General features: G+C 56.0%; 1 protein-coding gene across 1 annotated transcript in view; it reads right to left on the minus strand.

The window, feature by feature from the left end:
• Window positions 1-24548, minus strand: part of DPYSL5 (dihydropyrimidinase like 5) — a 71774-nt gene that overhangs the window by 28703 nt on the left and 18523 nt on the right. The window contains exons 2-10 of the mRNA XM_065400407.1: window positions 24206-24364; window positions 22077-22256; window positions 21550-21618; window positions 20451-20495; window positions 13997-14072; window positions 12146-12302; window positions 11775-11916; window positions 11009-11151; window positions 9432-9639 (exon numbers count right to left, since the gene is read on the minus strand). Coding sequence (XP_065256479.1) covers window positions 9432-9639; window positions 11009-11151; window positions 11775-11916; window positions 12146-12302; window positions 13997-14072; window positions 20451-20495; window positions 21550-21618; window positions 22077-22256; window positions 24206-24364 — 1179 coding nt within the window. The remainder of the gene's footprint in view (window positions 1-9431; window positions 9640-11008; window positions 11152-11774; window positions 11917-12145; window positions 12303-13996; window positions 14073-20450; window positions 20496-21549; window positions 21619-22076; window positions 22257-24205; window positions 24365-24548) is intronic.

A 24548-nucleotide genomic window follows, 5' to 3' on the forward strand; every position in this document is an offset into this window, starting at 1 on the left:
AGGTCTCATGCTGCCAGTGCTCAAACATCCCTAGGACATTTAAACTGTACAGATGACAATCTTCTAACTCAGTAAGTGTTGCAGCCAACACAGGGGAATTCTGTATTAGACCTTGTCCTAACAGACAGAGGGGAACTGATCACAGAGCTAAAAATTAGTGGTACCTTTAGGTACAAGTGATCATGACTTGATCACATTTATAAAGTGCAAGCAGTTTTAAAGTCCAGACCGGTAATATACACACTTGGTGCTTTAACAGGGCCAATTTCACAAAAGCTGAAAACAGTTATGAACCAAATCAGCTAGGAGGAAGAACTGAGTCATAAAAATGCAAATGAAGATTGGGAATTGTTCAGAAACAATTCATTAGATGCCCCAAAAGCCACAACTGCATAATCGAAGAAGAAGGCCATACTGATTCAAAAACTGAACTGGTTTAGAGAAGTGAAGGCAGCTATACAAATATATAAACAACAAATGGAAGAAAGGGGAAGTTAATAGTAATAACTATAAATCAGAAGCTAGGAATTGTAGAAAATTCATAAGGGAAGCAAAGGGACACAATAATAGATCTATGGCCAGCAGAGATAAGGACAATATCTAACCCTAACGGGCCATTGCCTTATGTTAATCCGTATAGCTAATGTGACATTATTGACATGAACTGTGACCATATAGATCATTGTTGCAACCACTGTTATATATTTGGACATAAGCTTTAGTGGGCTAGAACCCACTCCATCAGATGCATGGAGTGGAAAATACAGGAGCAGGTATAAATACAGGAAAAGATGTGATTTGCCTTACCAAGTGTGAGGTCAGTCTAACGAGACAATTCAATTGACAGCAGGATACCAAGGGAGGAAAAATAACTTCTGAAGTGGTAATGAGAGTGGTCCATTTCAGACAGTTGACAAGAAAGTGTGAGTAACAGTAAGGGGGAAATTAGTATTGGGGAAATTGGGTTTAGGTTTTGTAATGACCAACCACTCCCAGTCTTTATTCAGGCCTAATCTGATGGTGTCCAGTTTGCAAATTAATTCCAGTTCTGCAGTTTCACATTGTAGTCTGTTTTTGAAGATTTTTTGTTGAAGAATTGCCACTTTCAGGTCTGTTATTGAGGGATCAGGGAGATTGAAGTGTTCTCCTACTGGTTTTTGAATGTTATGATTCCTGATGTCAGATTTGTGTCCATTTATTCTTTTGCATAGAGACTGTCCGGTTTGGCCAATGTACATGGCAGAAGGGCATTGCTGGCACATGATGGCATAGATCACATTGGTAGATGTGCAGATGAACGAGCCCCTGATGGTGTGGCTGATGTGGTTAGGTCCGATGAGGATGTCCCTTAAATAGATATGTGGACAGAGTTGGCATCAGGGTTTGATTCCTGGGTTGATGTTTTGTTGTGTGGTTGCTGGTGAGTATTTGCTTCAGATTTGGGGGCTGTCTGTAAGTGAGGACTGGCCTGTCCCCGAAGGTCTGTGAGAGTGAGGGATCGTCCTTCAGGATAGGTTGTAGATCCTTGATGATGCGCTGGAGAGGTTTTAGTTGGGGGCTGAAGGTGACGGCTAGTGGCGTTCTGTTACTTTCTTTATTGGGCCTGTCTTGTAGTAGGTGACTTCTGGGTACCCTTCTGGCTCTGTCAATCTGTTTTTTCACTTCACCAGGTGGGTACTGTAGTTGTAAGAACGCTTGATAGAGATCCTGTAGGTGTTTGTCTCTGTCTGAGGGATTGGAGCAAATGCGGTTGTATCTTAGAGCTTGGCTGTAGACAATGGATCGTGTGATGGGGTCTGGATGAAAGCTGGAGGCATGTAGGTAAGTACAGGGTGGTGTTTATGTGACCATCGCTTATTAGCACTGTAGTGTCTAGGAAGTGAATCTCTTCTGTGGACTGGTCCAGGCTGAGGTTGATGGTGGGGTCGAAATTGTTGAAATCTTGGTGGAATTCCTCTTTTGTTGTATTTTGCTGATACAGACTAACACGGCTACCACTCTGAAAGCTGTTATATATTTGCAGCAAATATTGTACAAAGGTTGTCGAGTGAAGTGTCTATGAAAAGGTTATAAGTTGCTGATTATGATTATGCTCTCTGTATGTGCGTATCATTTTTGAAGTTGAAGTTATGAATATTGCCTATGTACTTGTATCTCAATGTGTAGCATTAGTGAAAAATTTGGTCAGCTTCTTGAGAAAGGAATTTGCAAGTTAAGTGCCCAATCAAGAAACAGTTAACTAACAATGGACCTTGGGAGACTCCAATCCACAGGAAAAGTCTTCCTGGGACGTTCAAGGTAGCATGTGAGCAATGGCTGATCTCCTTGTAAAACAGTGGGTCTCAAACTTTTTTACTGGCAACCTCTTTCACATTGCAAGCCTCTGAGTGCGACCCCCCTAATAAATTAAAATTTAAATTTAAATTAATGGAGATATCCTATCTCCTAGAACTGGAAGGGACCTTGAAAGGTCATTGAGTCCAGCCCCCTGCCTTCACTAGCAGGACCAAGTACTGATTTTGCCCCAGATCCTTAAGTGGCCCCCTCAAGGATTGAACTCACAACCCTGGGTTTAGCAGGCCAATGCTCAAACCACTGAGCTATCCCTCCCCCCTGGTTAAAAGGTTAAACACCCTTTTAAATACATTTAACACCATTATAAATGCTGGAGGCAAGTGGGGTGTGGGGTGGAGGTTAACAACTCACGACCCCCCATGTAATGACCTTGCGACCACATGAGGGGTCCTGACCCCCAGTTTGAGAACCCCTGCTGTAAAAGAACTGAGTCATGCATGGACATGTGACTTGCCCATGTGGCTACAAACTCCATCTTGTTGCTGTGATTTTGCACAGGAGAACAAAGGGGTTTCCCACCCACAAGAAAAAGAATATAAAAGGCCCTGGAAACCCCTCCATTTTGTCTTCAATCCTGCTTCTTACTTCTGGAGGAACCTTGCTATGTTCTTATGTTCTGTGCTACAAACTGAAGCTCTGAACAAAGGACTGAATGACCCATCCCAGCTGGGGATGTTCCAGAGACTTGATTTGAACCTGCAGTTTATTTCATCGCTGCTACAAGCCAGAACCAAGAACTTTGCCATTCCTGTATGTAATTGATTCCATTTAACCAATTCTTGCTCTCATCTATAATTCTTTCTTTTTATGAATAAACCTTTAGATTTTAGATTCTAAAGGATTGGCAACAGCGTGATTTGTGGGTAAGATCTGATTTGTATATTGACCTGGGCCTGGGGCTTGGTCCTTTGGGATCAGGAAAACCTTTTTCTGTTACTGGGATATTGGTTTTCATAACCATTCGTCCCCATAACGAGTGGCACTGGTGGTAATACTGGGAAACTGGAGTGTCTAAGGGAATTGCTTGTATGACTTATGGTTAGCCAGTGGGGTGAAACCGAAGTCCTCTCTGTTTGGCTGGTTTGGTGCCTTAATGGTAAAGGAAACCCAGCCTTGGGCTGTAACTGCCCTGTGTCATGGAGGCACCAGGCAATGCTCTGGAACTGCTCCCTACGAAGCCAGTCTGGACTCTGGGGGAGCCTCCTCTCTGTGAGCAGACTGTCTCCAGGGCAAGGATCTTACACAGCTTCCCCTTCCTGGGTCTGACCTCAGAGCATTCAGCATCCCCTTCCTCACCGTGCGCTTCCCGCAGCAAGTCCGCCCAGGAGGGCTCCTGGGGAAGCCAGAGGGCCTTGCCCCCCAACTCCGCAGTCAGACATGACTCTCAGCCAGCCAGTAAAACCTAAGGTTTATTAAATGACAGGAACACAGTCCAAAACTGAGCTTGTAGGTACAGAGAACAGGACCCCTAAGTCAGGTCCATCTTAGGGGCAGGGAGGCCAGAGCCCTGTCTGGGCCCCCTCCATTTCCCCAGCCAGCTCCAAACTGAAACTTTTCAGCCCTTCCTCTGGCCTTTGTTTCTTTCCCCGGCCAGGAGGCCACCTGATCTCTTTGTTCCCCAACACCTTCAGATGGCACTTGCAGGGGAGGGGCCCAGGCCATCAGTTGCCAGGAGATAGGGTGTCAGCCATTCTCTGTGCAGACGGCCTCACACCTGCCCTCTAGGGCTCTGCAACAATCACACCCTGATCCCGCCACCTAGATACTTAAGAACTGCATAGGGGAAACTGAGGCACCCACACAGTATTCAGAGAAAGCATTAAGAACATTCCCACTTCGTCACACCCTGCTCTAAGCAATTTGTCCTGAATTGATACTCTCAGTTTTGTCCCGCCAGAGGCAGCATCGTTACAGCTAATTACTGGTGATGCTTAGGAAATAGGTCTATTAGGAGTCTCCATAATTGCCTATTGTTTGCCTAAGGACTCCGAGCTCTCAAAGAAGACCTGGAACGGTATAAGAATGGCTGGGGTCCTGATCCTTTTTATCTCAGATCTGCTTGATGCTTCAAGCAGGGGAAGCTTAAGCCATAAAACTGAGATCTCCAGTCCTAATCTGGATCACCCTGAATATGGACATTGGACTATAATTTATGGACCAATTCTGAAAGAACTCTTTGCAACTACAAAGCTCACCATCTCTACTATGAATCTGATCTCAAACTGTACTCATGTCTGTATATATACTGATTTTTTTAACCAATACCGTCTCTCTTCTTTTAAAATAAATTTTAGTTTAGTTAATCAGAATTGGCTGTAAGCGTGTAGTTGGGTAAGATCTGGAATATTCATTAACTTGGGTGGTAATGTGTCCGATCCTTTGGGATTGGTAGAACTTCCTTATATGAGGAATAAGATTTTCGGTGATCCTCATCATATTTGACTTGGGTGTCTGGGCGGAGGCCTAAGGCTGGGTGCTTCTGGGTAACCAGTGAAGTATTATAGAAGCTGTTTGGGGCTGGTTTGGTAAATCTAAGTATTGGAATATCCACCAGCTTTGGGGATTGTCTGCCCCATTCTTTGCAGTTCACTCTAATTGAGTAACTCCAGTGTGGCCCCCCAGGACCCCAGTCACAGCAACATACACCCATCTCTCTCTCTCTCAGCTTATCCTGAGAACAAACTTTGTCCTTTCGCCCTCCGTCCGGCCTGGTATCCATGCAAAATATAGGAGAAACTGAGGCACAAGCAGGACTTTCAAAAATACTACAGAAAATTCCCGCTTTGTCACACATGGGTTTATGGGAAATGGATCCTGTCAAACTAACTTGATATATTTTTGATGAGATTTCAAGTCTGGTTGATCAAGGTAACAGTGTTGATATAATATACTCAGATTTCTCTAAGGCATTTGACATGGTACCGCATGACATTGTGATTAAAATACTAGAATGTTATAAAGTAAACCTGGCCCACCGTAAATGGATTCAAAGCTGGCTAACTGATAGATCTCAACATGTAATTGTAAATGGGGAGTCATCATCGAACGGGGTGTTTCTAGTGGGGTCCTGCAGGGATCGGCTCTCAGCCCTACGTTATTTAACATTTGTATTGACGACCTGGAAAAAACAAAATCACCACTGATAAAGCTTGCAGATGACACGAACGTTGGGGGAGTGGTACATAATGAAGAGGACAGGTCATTGACTCACACTGATGTAGGGTGACCAGATAGCAAGTGTAAAAAATTGGGACAGGGGGTCGGGGATAATAGGTGCCTATTGTTACGTTATGAGTGTGATATAATATCTCATTGAAAGAGTTAATTACCTCACCGACTGACCTGACCCATGGGTGAACTGTAGAGACTGGTTAGGAAGATCTGTAAATGAATAGAGCTTTGAAATGCAAGTCTGCATTGTTAGAGATAGAAGGGGAGCTGTTTGCTCAGGGCTTGTGATGTAAGCAAACAAGTCTTGTCTATTGCTATAGCTTTAATTCAAAGATCAAAAAAGGAATATTAACATTTGTGATGACACTTGAGTGAAATAGTATTACTGTCTCTATGTCTCTTTGAAGGTTGTGGTAACCTGGATCTGAACTGTTTAATGGATAAATTACCCTGTGCTAATTGCCAGGATGTTTGGGAGAAGGAAAGTTAAGCCTATTGTTTTCTCAGGCCAAAAGGCTGCAGGAAATGTATAAAAACCCTGGAACACTATCCTGCTTCATCTCAGATCTGCTTTGGGTTTCAAGAGGGGGAAACCTTAAGCCACAAGGATTGAGATCCCCAGTCACTGACTGGAGCCACCCTGAATATGGACATTGGACTATAACCTATGGACTATTTCTAAAAGGACTTTTGGCAACTACAAACTGATCTCTGCTATGTACCTGAACCTCAAGAATTGAATTCAAGTCTGTCTGTATATTGATCTTTTAACCAACTCTCTCTCTTTTCTTTTTTAATAAATTTTAGTTTAGTTAATAAGAATTGGCCATTAGCGTGTATTTTGGGTATGTGGCTGATCCTTTGGAGTTTTGAAGAACCTTTTCTTTTATATGATGAGATAAGATTTTCAGTAATCATCATCATATCTGACAGGTGTGTCTGGACGGAGGCCTGAGGCTGGGCACTTTAAGGGAACTGCATTGTTTGGACTTCTGAGTAACCAGTGAGGTACTATAGAAGCTGTTTTGTGCTGGTTGGTAAATCTAAGTATTGGAATAACCACCAGCGTTTGGGGTTTGTTTGCCCCGTTTTGTTTGCAGTTCACCCTGATTGAGTGACCTCAGCTGGCTCCCATGGGCAGCACCGTCACACCTATATAAGAAAAAGCCCCCAAAATCGGGACTGTCCCTATAAAATCGGGACATCTGGTCACCCTACACTGATGTGGATCGCTTGGTAAATTGGGGGCAAGCAAAATGTGTGTTTTAATAGGGTTACATGTAGGAACAAAGAATGCAGGCCAGATTTCCAGGCTGGGGGGCTTTACCCTGGAAGGCACCGACTCTGAAAAAGATTTTGAGGGGTACTCAGCTGAACTTGAGCTCCCCGTGTGATGCTGTGGCCAAAAGGGCTAATACATAAGCAGGGCTCTCGAGGAGGAGTTGAGAGGTTATTTTACTCTGTGTGGAAGTGGTGCGACCACTGCTGGAGTCCTGGTGCCCACAATTCCCCAAGAGATGTGGTGGATTCTCCATCACTCACGTTTTTCTAACAGGTCTGTTCTGGGAATTATTTAGGGCAGGTCTCAGACTAGCTGATCTGATCCCCGCTGGCCTGGGGATCTATGAATGTCTGAACTCAGGCCGGGGCCGGTGACTGGGATCGTTCTGGGTGAATGAATCCCTGGCCACTGGTGGGGAAGCAGCTCCTGGAGCCCGGGGTTTTCCTAGCCAAGCAGGGCGCCCTGGGCTCAGACGCTTTGCTGGGAAGGAGGAGCCTTCCCCTTTCCCATCCCTCCCCACTCAGAGTCAGAGCAGGCTGAGCCGGCGGGATCCAGGGCTCCCCAGAGTTGTGAGCTCCTGGACCTTGAACACAGAGCCTGGGTCCCAGCCAGACTTCGTGTGGACCCCTGCGGAGCAGCCCTGTCCCTCACTGCACACCCACCCACAGGCCAGCACTCGGCCCCAAGAGAACCACACCCAGCACCCTGCCGACACAGCGTGATCCCCCCACTCCTCGGACTCAGGAGGGGAGACAGGCGCACGACGGGTCCAAGTTCCCCTTCTCCAGAGAGGCGTGAGGACAGCCCCCCGCTATCCAGGAGGGAGCCAAGACCCCCAGGCGGCACGGCCCCCAGCGCTTCCCCTGCCTCCTTCCCAGATCCCGGGGCTGGTCCCTCGGCTTGGCCCCAGTCCTCTCTCATTGCTGCCCCTGAGTACCATGATGTGAGCCACACGCTCCTCCGGCCCAGGCGCCATTCAACACCCTCCCCTCGGCCAACGCCCCTCCCCTCGACCCCCTCCCCTCAGCCAACCCCCCTCCCCTCGGCCAACTCCCCTCCCCTCAACCCCTCGACCCCCTCCCCTCAGCCAACGCCCCTCCCCTCAACCCCTCGGCCAACGCCCCTCTCCTCGGCCAACGCCCCTCCCCTCAACCCCTCGACCCCCTCCCCTTGGCCAACGCCCCTCTCCTCGGCCAACGCCCCTCCCCTCAACCCCTCGACCCCCTCCCCTCAACCCCTCGACCCCCCTCTCCTCGGCCAATGCCCCTCCCCTCAACCCCTCCACCCCCTTCCCTCGGCCAACGCCCCTCCTCTCGACCCCATTTCCTCGGCCAATGCCCCTTCCCTCAAACCCGTGACCCCCCGGGGCAACAACTCTCCCCCCAAATCCCCAGCCTGCCCCCATCTGCTCCCACCTCCTCTTCCCTCTCACCAGTCCCAGCTCCCCCCCATACAGAGTGGGCAGAGAGACATGCCCAGGTCGCTGCGTGACTTCCCCAGCCACCCCAGGGCTGTGCCCAGCAGCCGTACAAAGCCTGCCTCTCTGCTGGCCTTGCCCCAGCTCACGCACCGGCCTCCTCTGCGGGCATCACATGAAGCCAGCTCACGGCAGCGGGGGGCAGGCGCTCCTCAGTGCCAGCTGCATCACGTTCTCCGGCCCAGCCGCTCCCACCCCTCCAGTGGCTGCAGAGCAGCCGCAAAGCCCAGCAGCGCGGGCAGTGGAGTCAGACAATCACTCCGCAGCAGGGCGGCTGGGCGTTGACTCTGAACCCTAACGATACCGATGCCAACGTAGGTGGCATGTCACTGCTCACCCCAGCGGGCTGCAGAGGACAGGAGTGCTCTCCTCTCCTGGGAGCGCAGCCCCTTTTGCCACCGCCAGTGAGTAGAGTGCGGGAGGGGACCAGCCGCCGGGCTCCTTCCTATTCCCCATCCTGCTGGGGCGGGGCCTCCGGCTCAGCCCTCTGCCGAGGTGCTACACAGCGGGAGACGGCCTAGCCTGGTGCTCAAGCTCGCCAGGCAAAGGCTGCTCTCAACCAGCTGTGCCAGTCCAGTGCGAGAGATGCAGTGTTGCCGGTGGGGGAATCACACCAGCCGGCTGCCCCTGTGCACAGCCGCAGGGCACCGTGGGTAGAACCCTTTGCCCTCCGCCCACCTGCAGGCTCTCTGCCTTGTGGGATACCCCGCGACAGGAGGAGGAAGGGAGGGAGTCGGGGGTCCGCTCCTGGATTGTCTCCTCCCGGAGGCTGGGCCCCACAGCTGTGGCTGAGCCTGTGGGCAGAGGAAACCCACCCAAGGCTGCCCTGCTCAGCGTGGGCTGTCTCCTTCCAGCGGGGCCCCTGCGCAGCGCCCGCCCACGCTGCCACACACGGCCCCCTGCAGTTGAGAAGAGTGGGAGTGGCCAACGGCTTCCTACACAACCAACCGGCCCATCTTGCTGCCGAGGTGGCCCAGCGGCAGGATCCCGGGCTCAGGCACCGCACCACCTCGTCCTGCACCGTGATCCTGGCCCCGCTCCGGCCGTGTGGGGACGTGCAGGGGCGGCCAGGCGTGCAGGTGACCCTGAAGCCATGCACAGCACCGCAGAGCACGGGACACCCCCGCCCCCCCCCGCCCCTCCTACCTTCTCCCGCTGGACAAGCTTCTTGTAGACGGAGTCGGGGAAGGAGCGGAGCGGGCAGAACTTGCCGGTGCCCTCAGCGCACATGAAGACGCCGTTCTCGTAGACCACGCGCCCGCGGCTGATGGTGACCAGAGGCACACCGTGGCAGCGCATGTTCTCATACAGGCTGATGTCTCCCCCCTGCACCTGGGTGCTGGCAGAGATGGTCCTGCGGGTGGCACAGCGAGAGCAGCTGGTTACAGCCCGGCCCACAGAGGAGGCGGCTCACTGCACTGGGGCAGCCCTGTGCTAAGAGCCAGCAGCGCCCCCTGCAAGGGCCCAGGTGCAGCGCAGCCAGGAGCCCCCAGAGCAATAAGCAGCACCAACCGGCACCGGGACATGGATCGCTCCCCCTCCCCACAACCAGCGTCTGTCCTGGGGCCATCGGGCACCAACCAGCACCGGGACACGGCTCGCTCTCCCCCACCCACCCCCGACCAGCGTCTGTCCTGGGCCCGTCGGGCACCTCCCGGCACCGGGACACGGCTCGCTGCCCTCCCCCCTCCCCTGCAACCAGCGTCTGTCCTGGGGCCGTCGGGCACCAACCGGCACCGGGACACGGCTCGCTCTCCCCCCCGCCCCCCGACCAGCGTCTGTCCTGGGGCCGTCGGGCACCAACTGGGACACGGCTTGCTGCCCCCCCACCCTACCCCCTGACCAGCGTCTGTCCTGGGCCCGTCGGGCACCTCCCGGCACCGGGACATGGATCGCTCCCCCCCCACCCCGACTAGCGTCTGTCCTGGGGCCATCGGGCACCAACCGGCACCGGGACACGGCTCGCTCTCCCCGCCCCACCCCGACCAGCGTCTGTCCTGGGGCCATCGGGCACCAACCGGCACCGGGACACGGCTCGCTCTCCCCGCCCCACCCCGACCAGCGTCTGTCCTGGGGCCATCGGGCACCTCCCGGCACCGGGCCCCACCCCGACCAGCATCTGTCCTGGGGCCATCGGGCACCAACCGGCACCGGGACACGGCTCGCTCTCCCCGCCCCACCCCGACCAGCGTCTGTCCTGGGGCCATCGGGCACCAACCGGCACCGGGACACGGCTCGCTCTCCCCACCCCACCCCGACCAGCGTCTGTCCTGGGCCCGTTGGGCACCTCCCGGCACCGGGACACGGCTCGCTGCCCCCCCCCGCCCTGCGTCTGTCCTGGGGCCATCGGGCACCAACCGGCACCGGGACACGGCTCGCTCTCCCTGCCCCACCCCGACCAGCGTCTGTCCTGGGGCCATCGGGCACCTCCCGGCACCGGTCCCCACCCCGACCAGCGTCTGTCCTGGGGCCATCGGGCACCTCCCGGCACCGGGCCCCACCCCGACCAGCGTCTGTCCTGGGGCCATCGGGCACCAACCGTCACTGGGACACGGCTCGCTCTCCCCCCCCCCCACCCCGACCAGCGTCTGTCCTGGGGCCGTCGGGCACCAACCGGGACACGGCTCGCTGCCCCCCCCGACCAGTGTCTGTCCTGCGCCCGTCGGGCACTGACCGGCACCAGGAAAAGACGCTCTGCCCCTCCCCCTTGGCCCCATTCCTACCTGGTGGCTTCAGGGTCCCACACCACAATGTCTGCGTCGGCCCCGGGGATGATGCGGCCCTTCCGTGGGTACAGGTTGAGGATCTTGGCCGCGTTCGAGCTGGTCACGGCTACAAAGCGGTTCTCGTCCATCTTCCCCCCGACCTGCAAACACAGCAGGGGGCTGAGACGGCGCGGCGGGGGGGGTTCTGCTATGGCCCCTCCGGGAGGGCTGGGCAGCCCAGGGGTGTGGGCACTGCTGTCAGAGGGGGCAGGGTCCCCCCATCTCTCCTCTCCCGAGTGGTGCGTCCTGCCCCATCACGCCAGCGACTGGGAGAGGAAGCTGCAATTGCCCCAGGTCACTCCTAGTTCCCCCTAGCCCCATGCCACAGGGCTAAGCCGGGGATCCAGCACCAGCCAGGGGCTGCCTCGTGGGGTGAGCAGGACCCAGATGCAGACTGAACGCCCACCCCCTGTTACCACAGCCCCAGAGAGCCAGGTCACATCCCACGAGAATGCAGCCCCCTCTGGGGGGCAGCAAGTAGCGGTGCTCCACCCCGGTGCACAGGGAGGATGGGCTTTTGTCAGGATCTGGCCCCAGGCTGTAGTGCCTCAGTGGTCCGTCTCCGCTGGCAGGGCATGGCGGGCCTGAGAGTGCCACCCGCTAGCACGGCTCCCCACAGCACCGGAGGTGGCCAAGTCCTGGATCCTGGCCCAGCGCGTGCTAGGCTCCTCATGCCCGACCTGCAGCCGTGCAGCTGTGCCGCGCCCGGGGCGGTGCCACGTACCACACCCCGCTCCCAGATGACGCTCATGCGGTCTTGCACGCCGCTCACGCCGTGCGGGATCTTGGTGAAGTCCTCCTTGCCCATGGCTTTCTGCTTGCTGGTGAAGGGCCGGTGGTCGGAAGCCACGACATTCAGGGTGTCGCTGCCGGGAGAGAGGGGAGCAGGGGTTACCAGCCCGGCGGCCGTGGTGCTGCTCACCCTGAGGGCCCTGGCACATTGATTACAGACCACACGCCCAGGGCTGGGACCTCCCTAGTGCCCGGCAGTGGGGCAGAGAGTGCCCTGCCTGGGGCTCTGACAGGACCCATGGGTCAGGCAGCGCCAGACCCGCAGGATTAGCCCCTTCCCCAGCAGTGCCCGGCGGCCCTCACTTGGCTAGCAGGCTCATGAGGTAGGTGGAGGTGTTGGTGTCCAGCCGCAGGGGTGGCACAGTGACGTAGGCGGCGGCGTGGGACCAGTCCTGGTGATAATAGTGCAGGCCCGTCAGCGTGGCGTGCGCCGTGGTGGTCTCTGCATACACCACCTTCCCTGCAAAGAGAGAGGGGACACGGGGGTCGGGGGGACGGGCTCTGGCGCTGGGGTGCGGCCCAGGGCAGCGTGTGGATCGCCTGGAGGCAGGAGTGTTTCTCCCGCCACCCTGCCAGCCTCATGGCGAGGCAGCACACGAATCCCCGCCCCGAGGAAGAGACGGTCTGCAGAGCCGTCTGATGGGCTGGCACCAGCCGCCTGGGCACAGGGACCCTGGGACGGGCCCTGCGGAGCCGTCTGATGGGCTGGCACCAGCCGCCTGGGCACAGGGCCCCTGGGACGGGCCCTGCAGAGCCGTCTGATGGGCTGGCACCAGCCGCCTGTGCACAGGGCCCCTGGGACGGGCCCTGCGGAGCCGTCTGATGGGCTGGCACCAGCCGCCTGGGCACAGCGTTACCCTGATGGTATAGGGGAAACTGAGGCAGAGGGACAGGGAGGGACTCGCCTGGGTCACACATCAGCAGAGCTAGGTAGGGGCTAGGACTTGGGGCCCTCACCCCCAGGCCTGTGCTGCGGCTACTAGACCCCAGGGCTCTCGGCCACAGAGCCTCTGCCTGGCCCATGTACCATCACTGTAGGGCAGCAACGTGGCTGGGGCTTGGCCAGCCCCCTCGGGTGTGTTTTGGGAGCCATGTAGGGAGGTGGGGTTATGTTGAGGGGCAAAGCCGACCAGAGACCGTGTGGGGAGGTGTGGCTGGGTTGAGAGGCTGGGGGCGGCAGGCCCTGGAGGGGCGAGGCCGGGCAGGAGGTGGGGGCCGTGTGGGGAGATGTGGCTGGGTCGAGGGGCCGGGGGCTGCAGGCCCTGGAGAGGCAAGGCCGGGCGGGGGCCGTGTGGGGAGGTGTGGCTGGGTCGAGGGGCTGGGGGCCGCAGGGGCGAGGCCGGGCGCAGGGCCGGCTCTAACTTTTTTGCTGCCCCAGGCAAAAAAGAAGAGCGCCGCCCCGCCGTACCCCCCCCCGCGAGCGCCGCTGAAATCCCCGCCCCCCCAGCACCACGCAACCCGAAGCCCCACCCCCCCTCCAAGCGCCGCGCCGTCTGAAGCCCCGCCCCCCCTCCGAGCACCACGCCGCCCGAAGCCCCCCCGAGCACCGCGCCGCCGAATCAAAAAAAAAAAAAAAAAAAAGAAAGAAAGAAATAAAAAGTCGAGCGCCGCCCTGCCCCAAGGTGCCGCCCCAAGCACGTGCTTTGTCGGCTGGTGCCTGGAGCCGGCCCTGGCCGGGCGGCTGCTAGAGACTCACGGACGTTCTGGGAGCTGCTCGCTCCACCCCCGCTGGCCCGGCTGCTCAGGTCAGCCCCTGCTGCCTTCCCCAGGGCCCGGAGCCCAACAGGGTCCCAGCAGCTGCTGGGCTCTGAGGCGCTTGCTGCCAAGGGAGCTGAGCGGCAGGGGCTGCGGGGGCAGCAGCCTCGGCCCCACAGGGAACATCAGGGGCGGGGGTGAGGGGCACCACTGCCCAGGGGCAGACTTACACTCCCCCGCTCAGCTAAGGGCCCCCCCGGCCCATGGAAAGAGGACGCTGTGGGCGCCCGGCTGCGGCCCACCCCTGTGGACACTTCTATTAAGACAATGACCTTCCCAGCCCGTGTGACCAGCCGGGCTTCCCCCGAAACGGGGCCCGACGCCAGGCCGCGGCTGCTGACCGGAGTTGCCCGGGCCAAGCGCAGAGCCAAGCTGGGGAGGGGCACCGCCCAGCCTTACCTTGCATCTTAGCGGCAGCCACGACGTCGCCGGCAGACACGCTGGACACGTTGACCAGGTAGACGGGGCAGTGAGTCTGAGAGGGACAGCGCAGGTCTCAGCACTGGTGCCGGCGCCCCCAGCCAGTGCGCACCGCCTCCCGCCTGCCCGCCCAGCTCACGCTGAGGGCTCCGGTCCCTGGGCAGGTGAGAGCCCAGCTCACCTCTGCCCCTGCGCCCCCCAGCAGAGCACAGCAATCCCTGGGCAGGGGCGCCGCCCAGGGAGCCATGCAGGGGGTATGTGGTGCTGGGAGCCACCATGGCCCTGCGCCCACAGACAGGGCCGGCTCTAGGTTTTTTGCCGCCCCAAGCAAAAAAAATTTTGGCTGCCCCCCGTCCCAACCCTGGGCTCCTCACCGCACCCCCCGCCGCCCAAGCCCTGGGCTCTCCCCCACCACCCGCACTCCCCTGCTGCCCCAGCCCTGGGCTCTCCCCCCCCCCACCACCACCTTCACCCTCCTTCCCCCGCAGCCCTGGGCTCTCCCCCCGCCCCCAACTGCACCCTCCTTCCGCCGCAGCCCTGGGTCACTGGTAACTCGCTCCCAGGGCGGGTCATTCAGCAGGAATTTTTGATGTGCACAGAACACAGACAGGATTGGTTCCCATATGGTTACAGAACTGCAGTAAAGTGGAACAATTTTCAGCTTGTGTGATTGGAGGATATCTGGATGCATATTATAAGACTGTCCTACATAAATGAGGAAAAGTTGAGGTGCCTTTATTATTCTTTTGTTCCACTCTTTCTTTCTATGGGGAATTTGCCAATGCAATATCACTGTCTTCCTTTTAAACAAACAAACAAACAAACAAAAGGCAATGGCTGTTGAAAATAGCAATTCCAGTCCTAATAACCACTGGGAAGCATTTCTTGCTCAATTTTATCCTACTTTTTCTACAGCAAGTTACAGTGGATCAGTATATTTGATTTGGGAGAAATGAAGTAACAGCCGCCCAAACTGAGCTTGAGCACTCCTGAATTTTGAGGTGTTCAAATCTGGAAGGCAGGTGCTGGGTGGGGGGGGGGAGAGGGAGAGAGAGAGAGACCTGTGGCCCCGCAGGGGAGCACGGCAGCATGTATGCAGCAGCGTGTCTGGCGCTGCGCGAAGCCAGACACACTGGTCTGAGGGGCACGGTAAGGGGGCTGGGGGTTGGAGAAGGGGTAGGAGGTTCCGGGGGGGCAGTCAAGGGACAGGGAGCAGGGGGGGTTGGATGGGGCGGAGGTTCGGGGGGGCAGTCGGGAGCAGGGAGAAGGGGGGGTTAGATGGGTCAGGGGTTCGAGGGGGCAGTCAGGGGACAGGCAGCAGTTGGATAGGCATGGGAGTCCCAGGGGGTTGGTCAGGGGACAGGTAGGGGGTGGGATCCTAGGGGGGAAGTTGAGGGGGGGGTTCAGGAGGGGGCAATCAGGGGCCAAGGAGCAGTAGGGCTTAGATAGGGGGTGGGGTCCTGGGGGGCAGGGGTCCCGGGAGGGGGTGATCAGGGGACAGGGAGCAGGGGGGTTGGATGGGTTGGGGTTTCTGTGGGGGGCAGTCGGAGGGAGTGGATGGTGGCAGGGTGGGGCTACCCTCCCTACCCTCCCTCCCCATGGAGTGTCCTATTTTTTGAATGTTAAAATATGGTATTAACAGGGGCTGCTAACAGGGAGTTTCACAAGGGAGTTCTCCAGGTGAAGGAGGAGCAATACAGCACCCTTGGGGTAAGTGACTGTCTGTAGTGTGTGTTTGTTTGTGTTTGGGGGTTACTTGCTGTGTGCTGAGCTTGTGTTTGTCAGTCTGTTTGGTTGTTTGAAGGATCATGTGCTGTGGCTGGCAGTTGGAAGCTGTGAGCTTCAAAATATATCGGAAGGACAGAACAGGTGATGCGGGGGGGGAGTGGCACTATATGTGAAAGAAAATGTAGAATCAAATGAAGTAAAAATCTTAAGTGAATCCACATGTTCCATAGAATCTCTATGGATAGAAATTTCATGCTCTAATAAGAATATAACAGTAGGGATCTATTATCGACCACCTGACCAGGACAGTGATAGTGATGATGAAATGCTAAGGGAAATTAGAGAGGCTATCAAAATTAAGAACCCAATAATAGTGGGGGATTTCAATTATCCCCATATTGACTGGGAACATTTCACTTCAGGACGAAATGCAGAGATTAAATTTCTCGATACTTTAAATGACTGCTTCATGGAGCAGCTGGTACGGGAACCCACAAGGGGAGAGGCAACTCTAGATTTAGTCCTGAGTGGAGCGCAGGAGCTGGTCCAAGAGGTAACTATAGCAGGACCGCTTGGAAATAGTGACCATAATACAATAGCATTCAACATCCCTGTGGTGGGAAGAACATCTCAACAGCCCAGCACTGTGGCATTTAATTTCAGAAAGGGGAACTATGCAAAAATGAGGGGGTTAGTTAAACAGAAGTTAAAAAGTACAGTGACTAAAGTGAAATCCCTGCAAGCTGCGTGGGCGCTTTTTAAAGACACCATAATAGAGGCCCAACTTCAATGTATACCCCAAATTAAGAAACACAGTAAAAGAACTAAAAAAGAGCCACCGTGGCTTAACAACCATGTAAAAGAAGCAGTGAGAGATAAAAACACTTCCTTTAAAAAGTGGAAGTCAAATCCTAGTGAGGCACATAGAAAGGAGCATAAACGCTGCCAGATTAAGTGCAAGAATGTAATAAGAAAAGCCAGAGAGGAGTTTGAAGAACGGCTAGCCAAAAACTCCAAAGGTAATAACAAAATGTTTTTTAAATACATCAGAAGCAGGAAGCCTGCTAAACAACCAGTGGGGCCCCCTTGATGATCGAGATGTAAAAGGAGCGCTTAAAGACGATAAAGTCGTTGCGGAGAAACTAAATGGATTCTTTGCTTCAGTCTTCACGGCTGAGGATGTTAGGGAGATTCCCAAACCTGTCATAGATTGAAGTGTCACTAGAGGAGGTTTGGGAATTAATTGATAAACTTAACATTAACAAGTCTCCGGGACCAGATGGCATTCACCCAAGAGTTCTGAAAGAACTCAAATGTGAAGTTGCGGAACTATTAACTAAGGTTTGTAACCTGTCCTTTAAATCGGCTTCTGTACCCAATGACTGGAAGTTAGCTAATGTAACGCCAATATTTTAAAAGGGCTCTAGAGGTGATCCCGGCAATTACAGACCGGTAAGTCTAACGTTGGTACCGGGCAAATTAGTCGAAACAATAGTTAAGAATAAAGTTGTCAGACACATAGAAAAACATAAACTGTTGAGCAATAGTCAACATGGTTTCTGTAAAGGGAAATCGTGTCTTACTAATCTATTAGAGTTCTTTGAAGGGGTCAACAAACATGTGGACAAGGGGGATCCAGTGGACATAGTGTACTTAGATTTCCAGAAAGCCTTTGACAAGGTCCCTCACCAAAGGCTCTTACGTAAATTAAGTTGTCAAGGGATAAAAAGGAAGGTCCTTTCATGGATTGAGAACTGGTTAAAAGACCGGGAACAAAGGGTAGGAATTAATGGTAAATTCTCAGAATGGAGAGGGGTAACTAGTGGTGTTCCCCAAGGGTCAGTCCTCGGATCAATCCTATTCAACTTATTTATAAATGATCTGGAGAAAGGGGTAAACAGTGAGGTGGCAAAGTCTGCAGATGATACTAAACTGCTCAAGATAGTTAAGATCAAAGCAGACTGTGATGAACTTCAAAAAGATCTCACAAAACTAAGTGATTGGGCAACAAAATGGCAAATGAAATTTAATGTGGATAAATGTAAAGTAATGCACATTGGAAAAAATAACCCCAACTATACATACAACATGATGGGGGCTAATTTAGCTACAACGAGTCAGGAAAAAGCTCTTGTGAGTCATCGTGGATAGTTCTCTGAAGATGTCCGCGCAGTGTGCAGAGGCAGTCAAAAAAGCAAACAGGATTTTAGGAATCATTAAAAAGGGGATAGAGAATAAGACTGAGAATATATTATTGCCCTTATATAAATCGATGGTACGCCCACATCTCGAATACTGCATACAGATGTGGTCTCCTCATCTAAAAAAAGATATACTGGCACTAGAAAAGGTTCAGAAAAGGGCACCTAAAATGATTAGGGGTTTGGAACGGGTCCCATATGAGGAGAGATTAAAGAGGCTAGGACTCTTCAGCTTGGAAAAGAGGAGACTAAGGGAGGATATGAGAGAGGTATATAAAATCATGAGTGATGTGGAGAAAGTGGATAAGGAAAAGTTATTTACTTATTCCCATAATACAAGAACTAGGGGTCACCAAATGAAATTAACAGGCAGCAGGTTTAAAACAAATAAAAGGAAGTTCTTCTTCACGCAGCGCACAGTCAACTTGTGGAACTCCTTACCTGAGGAGGTTGTGAAGGCTAGGACTATAACAGCGTTTAAAAGAGAACTGGATAAATTCATGGTGGTTAAGTCCATTAATGGCTATTAGCCAGGATGGGTAAGGAATGGTGTCCCTAGCCTGTGTTTGTCAGAGGATGGAGATGGATGGCAGGAGAGAGATCACTTGATCATTGCCTGTTAGGTTCACTCCCTCTGGGGCACCTGGCATTGGCCTCTGTCGGTAGACAGGATACTGGGCTAGATGGACCTTTGGTCTGACCCGGTACGGCCTTTCTTATGTTCTTATCCCTACTCTTCCCAGTGCAGCTCTCCATTCACAGCAGGCTGCAGCATGAGGTCTCAGCTTCCTCCCTCCCTCCCCCCCTTTCCTGTTGGTAGTGGCCAAGGGAATGCTGGGAAATGTAGTTCTTTCCCTGCTCCAGGGCTGGCTCTATAGGCAGGGAGCTAACCAAGGAACTACAGCTCCCAGGGCCCCCTGTTGGTTCTCAGCTCCCAGGCTGGATCCCTGCCGCCCCTGCAAATGGGCTGCCCCAAGCACGTGCTTGCTCTGCTGGTGCCTAGAGCCGCCCCTGCCCACAGACCACGTCACCAAGGGCTCCAGGGATGGACAGGCCATGTCCACGGGGCAGGGGGCCCGGGGAGGGGCAGGCCGTGTCCACGGGGCAGACAGCCCAGTGTAGGCAGGGTACCAAACACACAAGTAACCTCTCCCCCCGCCAGACAGGATCCTGCCTTCTCCCAAAAATCCCCGCCAAGGCCTCCCACTGCTGCCCCTGGACTGATCCCCATCTCCCTGCTCCCACCCTCGGGCAGTGCCCATCCCCTGCCTGGGCCTGGCGGGGGGCTCTGACTGTGCCCAGCCTGGGGGCGCTGTGTGCGTATGGGGGTGTGACGTTATGAGTGTAATATATTTCATTGGAAGGTGACAGGGCCAGAAAGAGTTAATTAACTCACAGACTGACCTGACCCATGGCTGAATCTTAAGGACTGGTTAGGAAAATAGGTAAATGACTAGAGCTTTGAAATGCAAGTCTGCATTGTTAGAGATCTCAAGGGTAGATGTTTGCTCAGGGCTTGTGATGTAAGCAAACAAGTCTTGTCTGTTGCTGTAGTTTTAATTCAAAGATCAAAAAAGGAATATTAACATTTATGATGATACTTGAGGGAAATAGTATTATTGTCTCTATGTCTCTTTGAAGGTTGGGGTAACCTGGATCTGAACTGTTTAATGGATAAATTACCCTGTGCTAATTGCCAGGATGTTTGGGAGAAGGAGAGTTAAGCCTATTGTTTTCTCAGGCCAAAAGGCTGCTGGAAATGTATAAGAACCCTGGGACATGATCCTGCTTCATCTCAGATCTGCTTTGGGTTTCAAGAGGGGGAAACCTTAAGCCACAAGGATTGAGATCCCCAGTCACTGACTGGAGCCACCCTGAATATGGACATTGGACTATAACCTATGGACTATTTCTAAAAGGACTTTTGGCAACTACAAACTGATCTCTGCTATGTACCTGAACCTCAAGAATTGAATTCAAGTCTGTCTGTATATTGATCTTTTAACCAACTCTCTCTCTTTTCTTTTTTAATAAATTTTAGTTTAGTTAATAAGAATTGGCTATTAGCGTGTATTTTGGGTAAGATCTAAGGGTATGTGGCTGATCCTTTGGAGTTTTGAAGAACCTTTTCTTTTATATGATGAGATAAGATTTTCAGTAATCATCATCATATCTGACAGGTGTGTCTGGACGGAGGCCTGAGGCTGGGCACTTTAAGGGAACTGAGTTGTTTGGACTTCTGAGTAACCAGTGAAGTATTATAGAAGCTGTTTTGTGCTGGTTGGTAAATCTAAGTATTGGAAGATCCACCAGCGTTTGGGGTTTGTCTGCCCCGTTTTGTTTGCAGTTCACCCTGATTGAGTGACCTCAGTTGGCTCCCACAGGCAGCACTGTCACAGGGGGGACTTGGGGCCGGGGGCTCTGACCATGCCCAGCCTGGGGGCGGGGTGTGTGTGTGTGTGTGTGTGTGTGTGTCAGGTCCTGGGGCAGCTGGGGGCACTCACCCGGTTGGCGATGGTGATCACACGGTGCGTGGCTTCAGCCTCCAGCTGGGGACAGAAAAGACGGTGACGCTCTTCTGAATGCAGACCACCCCCAACGGCCCCACCTCTGGGGGATCTGCACGGCCCCCCGTCCAGAGAACCCTGCACTGCGGCCCCGGGGCCAGGTGTGGGGCAGGGCCTGGAGACCATTCCCCCAAGGCTGGCCCCGGTGCTTGGTGTGATGGGGAATCGCCCCTCTCTAGTGAGGAGCCTACATGGCCCCCTGTCGGTGCAGCTCCCAAACACACAGCCTGCCCACGGCCGGAAGGCCCGGCCTTCCTGCCCAGCCCCCAGCCAAGGAGGCAGCAGCCCGCAGGGCCGGGGTCAGCCCAGGGCGAGTGTTCAGCCGACATGGAGAACAGGCTGGCTAGATGCCTGCCCAGCCAGGCAATGGCTGGACCGCGGAGCTGCTGGAGGGATCCAGAGACTCAGTGCCCAGCTGGGGCGGGGCGGGGCAGGCGCTCACCCCCACGGCAGGGTGGGGGCAAGGCAGTTTGTAGGGCAGGGACAGAGCACAACAGGGTGGGGAAGGCGAAGGAGCAGGACGGCCACTCCCGCCGGCTGCTGGGAGGGGGCTGGAGCAGCCAATGCTCCCCACCACGTGGCTGGGAGGGGGGCTGGGGTGGAGAACCCCCCGGCCAGCAGGCAGTTTGCAGGCTGAGCGCTCACTGAGCTGTGCTGCGGCACATGGACCCAGCTTGTCCAGGCACAGGAGGGGTGGGCCGCCTGGGCCCGCTAACAGAAGCGGTGTGGCTGGAACGACGCCGCATGGGGCCACGTTAGCTGGAGCGTCCCAGGCCGCGGGGAGCCTGCGCTGGGCGGCCTTCAGGCTGGGGCGCCTGGCACGCTCCATCGCAGCGCCCAGCAGGAGCCAAGCACTGGGGGCGGCTGGGAGAGCAGAGAGCTGCCAGCAAACCCACAAGGGCTGGTCTAGCCAGGATGGGGCCCCAGGGGGAGCGATGGGAACCCCTAGCTGGGGCCCCTGACACATCTTCCAGGGCCTGGAGCCCTGCCTGCTGCCTCCCACGGAGAGGGCAGGGGAGCCCAGCGCAGGCCTCACCTCCTCCGGTCGGCTGATCTCGATTCCCTCTGGTCCCGTGATGCCCAAATCCAGCGCCTCCTTCGCACCCTGGGAGGGAACAGGGAGTTAGTGGGAAGGGCCCAGCAGAGCCCAGGCCAGTCTGAGTGGGCACAGGCTGCCCTGAACCATAGCCCCCCCAAGCCCCAATAATGCCCTACCTGGCCCCACGGGCAGCCGGTCTGGGACCAAGCCTGGGCTGCTTTCAGGCAATGGGGGGCTGGCTAGGAGCTGGCTCCCCTCTGCCTGGCAGGATTGTTACGGGCAGCCCCGTGCTAGCTGGGCTCTCCACCACATTCATCTGGTCCCTGGGCTGCCCCGGCTCTCCAACCGTCCCTCCTGCACGGCTTCCGCGCAGGGGGCACCCTTCCCTAGCGGGGACCTGGCCCCGGGGTGAAGGGCTCTGCCTGTCCGAGGTACATTTCTCAGCACAAGCTCACCAAGAGCCCCCAGCTCTCCAGCCACAATCCTTGGCAGCGTCTAACCCAGTGCAGCCCACGTGTGCTCACCTCTGCCACCAGCTCCCCGTTCTCAGCGTGCACCCGGGCGATGGCGCCAATGTCCTTGCAGGCGAGGAAGACTTGGTAGAGCTCGCTGTCCCGCAGCATGTACAGGTCCTTGTAGGTCATGAACATCTGGAAGGAGTTCACCCCCTTCTCCCGCACCAGGCTCTCCATCTCCGACTTCACCTGCCGGGCAGGGGGAGCAGGGTGAAGGACAGGCATGGCCAGGCCGGCGCCTGTGCCGTGGGGCTGGGCATACTCCTGCAGGACTGGGCCCCACATGCAGAGCACAACCCATCCCTCCACCTGCCCCCCTAGCAAGATCAAGTGTGCCACCAGGTTAGGGGGGCCAGACACCGGCTGGTTCGGGCCCAGCGCCGGCAGCACGCCGCTCCAGCGGCTGTCACAGGACCTAGGGTGTGCGGGAGAGCCGGTCCCATGCAGACTGGCACACAGACAAACCAACCAACTCAGGCCCAGCGCCAGCAGCAAGCCGCTCCAACGGCTGCCACAGGAGGACCTAGGGCAGTGGTTCTCAACCAGGGGGCTGGGACCCCCTAGGGGGCCTTGAGCAGGTTTCAGGGGGGCCTCCAAGCAGGGCCAGCATTAGACTCACTGGGGCCCGGGGCAGAAAGCTGAAGCCCAGGGCCCTGAGCCCCACCACCTGGGGCTGAAGCTGAAGCCTGAGCAATGTCACTTCATGGGGGCCCCGTGGCGTGGGGCCCCAGGCAACTGCCCTGTTTGCTACCCCTTAACGCCAGCCCTGGGTTTTAGATGCAGAAAACCAGATGTTGTGGCACAGGGGGGCCGTGGAGTTTTGATAGCATGTTGTGGGGGGTTAGAAAGAAAAAGGTTGAGAACCTCTGACCTAGGCCATGTCAGCACAGGCCCCAGGCTGGGCGGGGCAGCAGGAGCCCTGGGCTTGTGATCGCGAGTGCAGAACTGCTGGGGCCCTGAGCAGCAGCTCAGGGGCCAGGCCTGCCCCCCGAGAACTCATAAGAACATAAGAAAGGCCGTACTGGGTCAGACCAAAGGTCCATCTAGCCCAGTATCTGTCTACCGACAGTGGCCAATGCCAGGTGCCCCAGAGGGAGTGAACCTAACAGGTAATGATCAAGTGATCTCTCTCCTGCCATCCATCTCCATCCTCTGACGAACAGAGGCTAGGGACACCATTCTTACCCATCGTGGCTAATAGCCATTTATGGAACTCCACGCTCCCATGCTGGGGGAGCTGCGGCAAACCCCATCAGCCAGGGTGACCCCGGCTGGGGCTGGCATACCGGCGATGCCCGAGAGCAGGGAGAGCACTGTGCTAGCTGCCCAGGGGCAGAGAGGGGGGCACAGTGACAGACCAGCTGAGAGCTATGGCCGGAGAAGGTCCTATACAGGAAGGGCCCAGTGCCTGGGGGCAGCCCTGGCATGCAGCCTGCTCTGGGGCAGAGGGAAACAAACGGCACCCCAAGCCCAACTCACGCAAAGCCCCATGGGAGATCCAGCAGCCACCCAGCACAGAGGGGCAGACGAAGGGCTGGGAATCTGGGGCTGGAGGGAGCTGGCGAAGGCCAGGCTGCAGCCTGGCAGCACCAACATATGGGCGCATGGTTCTACCTCAGGTCCAAGGCTCACTGGGTCACTCCATGCTGGGCATTCCCAGACTCCACTGATGCCAGGAGTGCACCGGGCCTCGCGCCAGCGGCCTGCCACCTGTGCCGGGGCCAGCAGGGTGTGGAGGGCACAGCCCATGTCCGCCTGCGACGCTGGGGCCGGCTGAGCAGCCCGCGGCTGGAGCGTGAGCGGCTGTTGCTGGGTGGGGTTAGCGGCGGGTACAGACATGAACCAGCCTCTGTCCAAATGCATTGCCCCATCCAGAAGTTATCCCCAGCCCAGCTCTGCAGAGCCAGCTCCAGTGGGAGATCTCGGTGGGGCCCTCGCGAGGCAGCCGGGGGGAAAGGACTCAGCTGTTCGGAGTCAGCCCCTGGGCATGTCCCTGTGAACAGCTGGCCCAGGAGCTGCCAATGCAATCCAGACAGTAACCGGGATGGGAGAGAAGGGGGGGCGCAGGCACGCGGCACGAGCCCCTGCAGCCTGGCCACTGGCCCCTCCCCAGCCCGAGCGCCGGGGTTCTCGCTTACCTTGGGGGCCCACCAGGTGATGCCCATGTGCAGGGCGTAGTCACAGCAGACCTTGGGGTCGGCCAGGCTCCGGCACTTCTCGTAGGCGTCCAGGAGGGAGGTCTCCCTGTCGGGCAGCACGTGGCCAATGACCATGGTTGTCCCTCCGACCAGAGCAGCCTGTGGCGGACAGGAGAGGGGCTTCTGAGTCACGCTGGTCAGGGCAGCAGGGTGTTGACAATGGGCTGAGCAATGGGCATCGTCCTGCCCTCGGCGAACCCGGCTGGGCCCCCAGGTCGCAGCCCGCGGCTCTGTGGGGCTTGTTTGATCACCTGCTCGCCCTGATCCGGGCACTGCTCTGGGG

Source organism: Emys orbicularis, chromosome 3 (genome assembly GCF_028017835.1).
Source record: "Emys orbicularis isolate rEmyOrb1 chromosome 3, rEmyOrb1.hap1, whole genome shotgun sequence".
In the NCBI taxonomy this organism is placed as follows: Eukaryota; Metazoa; Chordata; order Testudines; family Emydidae; genus Emys; species Emys orbicularis.